Consider the following 476-nt stretch of genomic DNA (forward strand, 5'->3'; position numbering starts at 1 on the left):
CCGGCGACGGAGGGCTGGCCGCGCTGGACGGGGATCCGACAAGGAAGGGCTGGCGCGGGGCGGAGCTCTTGGCGGCGCACATCCGGCGGCGAAGGGCTCGCGCAGGGCACATCCGGCGACGAAGGACTGTGGTGGGCGGGGCGGGGCTCCTGGCGGGGAGGAACCGGCAGTCCACGGCGTGGCAAGCGGCGGACATCGTGGTGAGAGGAGACGAGTGGATCGGGGATGAGACTGGATCGGGGGTTGAGACGAATAAACAATTGCGAGCGGAAATTTAAAAAAAAAAGAGACGGATCTACCCTTTAAAATCCTAATTGGTCCCACTAAAATTATGTACCGGTCCCACCTTATATGTAATTTCCTGTAATTTTAGTTTTGTAACTCCTCGTAACTCCTATTTTCCCCATTAGATCAGGCTGGATGGACGGCTCGTAAAATCGCCAATCACCTTAACAGTTGTAATATGTAGTAACTCT

At 55.5% G+C, this 476-nt stretch overlaps 1 protein-coding gene across 1 annotated transcript in view; it reads right to left on the bottom strand.

Annotated features, from left to right (window-relative positions):
* LOC123087234 (TPR repeat-containing thioredoxin TDX) overlaps window positions 1–257 on the bottom strand; it is a gene marked incomplete in the record, with an annotated part of 2,279 nt that extends 2,022 nt beyond the window's left edge. Inside the window, 1 exon segment of the mRNA XM_044509187.1 lies at window positions 1–257. Coding sequence (XP_044365122.1) covers window positions 1–196 — 196 coding nt within the window.
* Between the last annotated feature and the right edge of the window lie 219 nt (window positions 258–476).

This window comes from Triticum aestivum, chromosome 4A (assembly GCF_018294505.1).
Source record: "Triticum aestivum cultivar Chinese Spring chromosome 4A, IWGSC CS RefSeq v2.1, whole genome shotgun sequence".
Lineage (NCBI taxonomy): Eukaryota > Viridiplantae > Streptophyta > Magnoliopsida > Poales > Poaceae > Triticum > Triticum aestivum.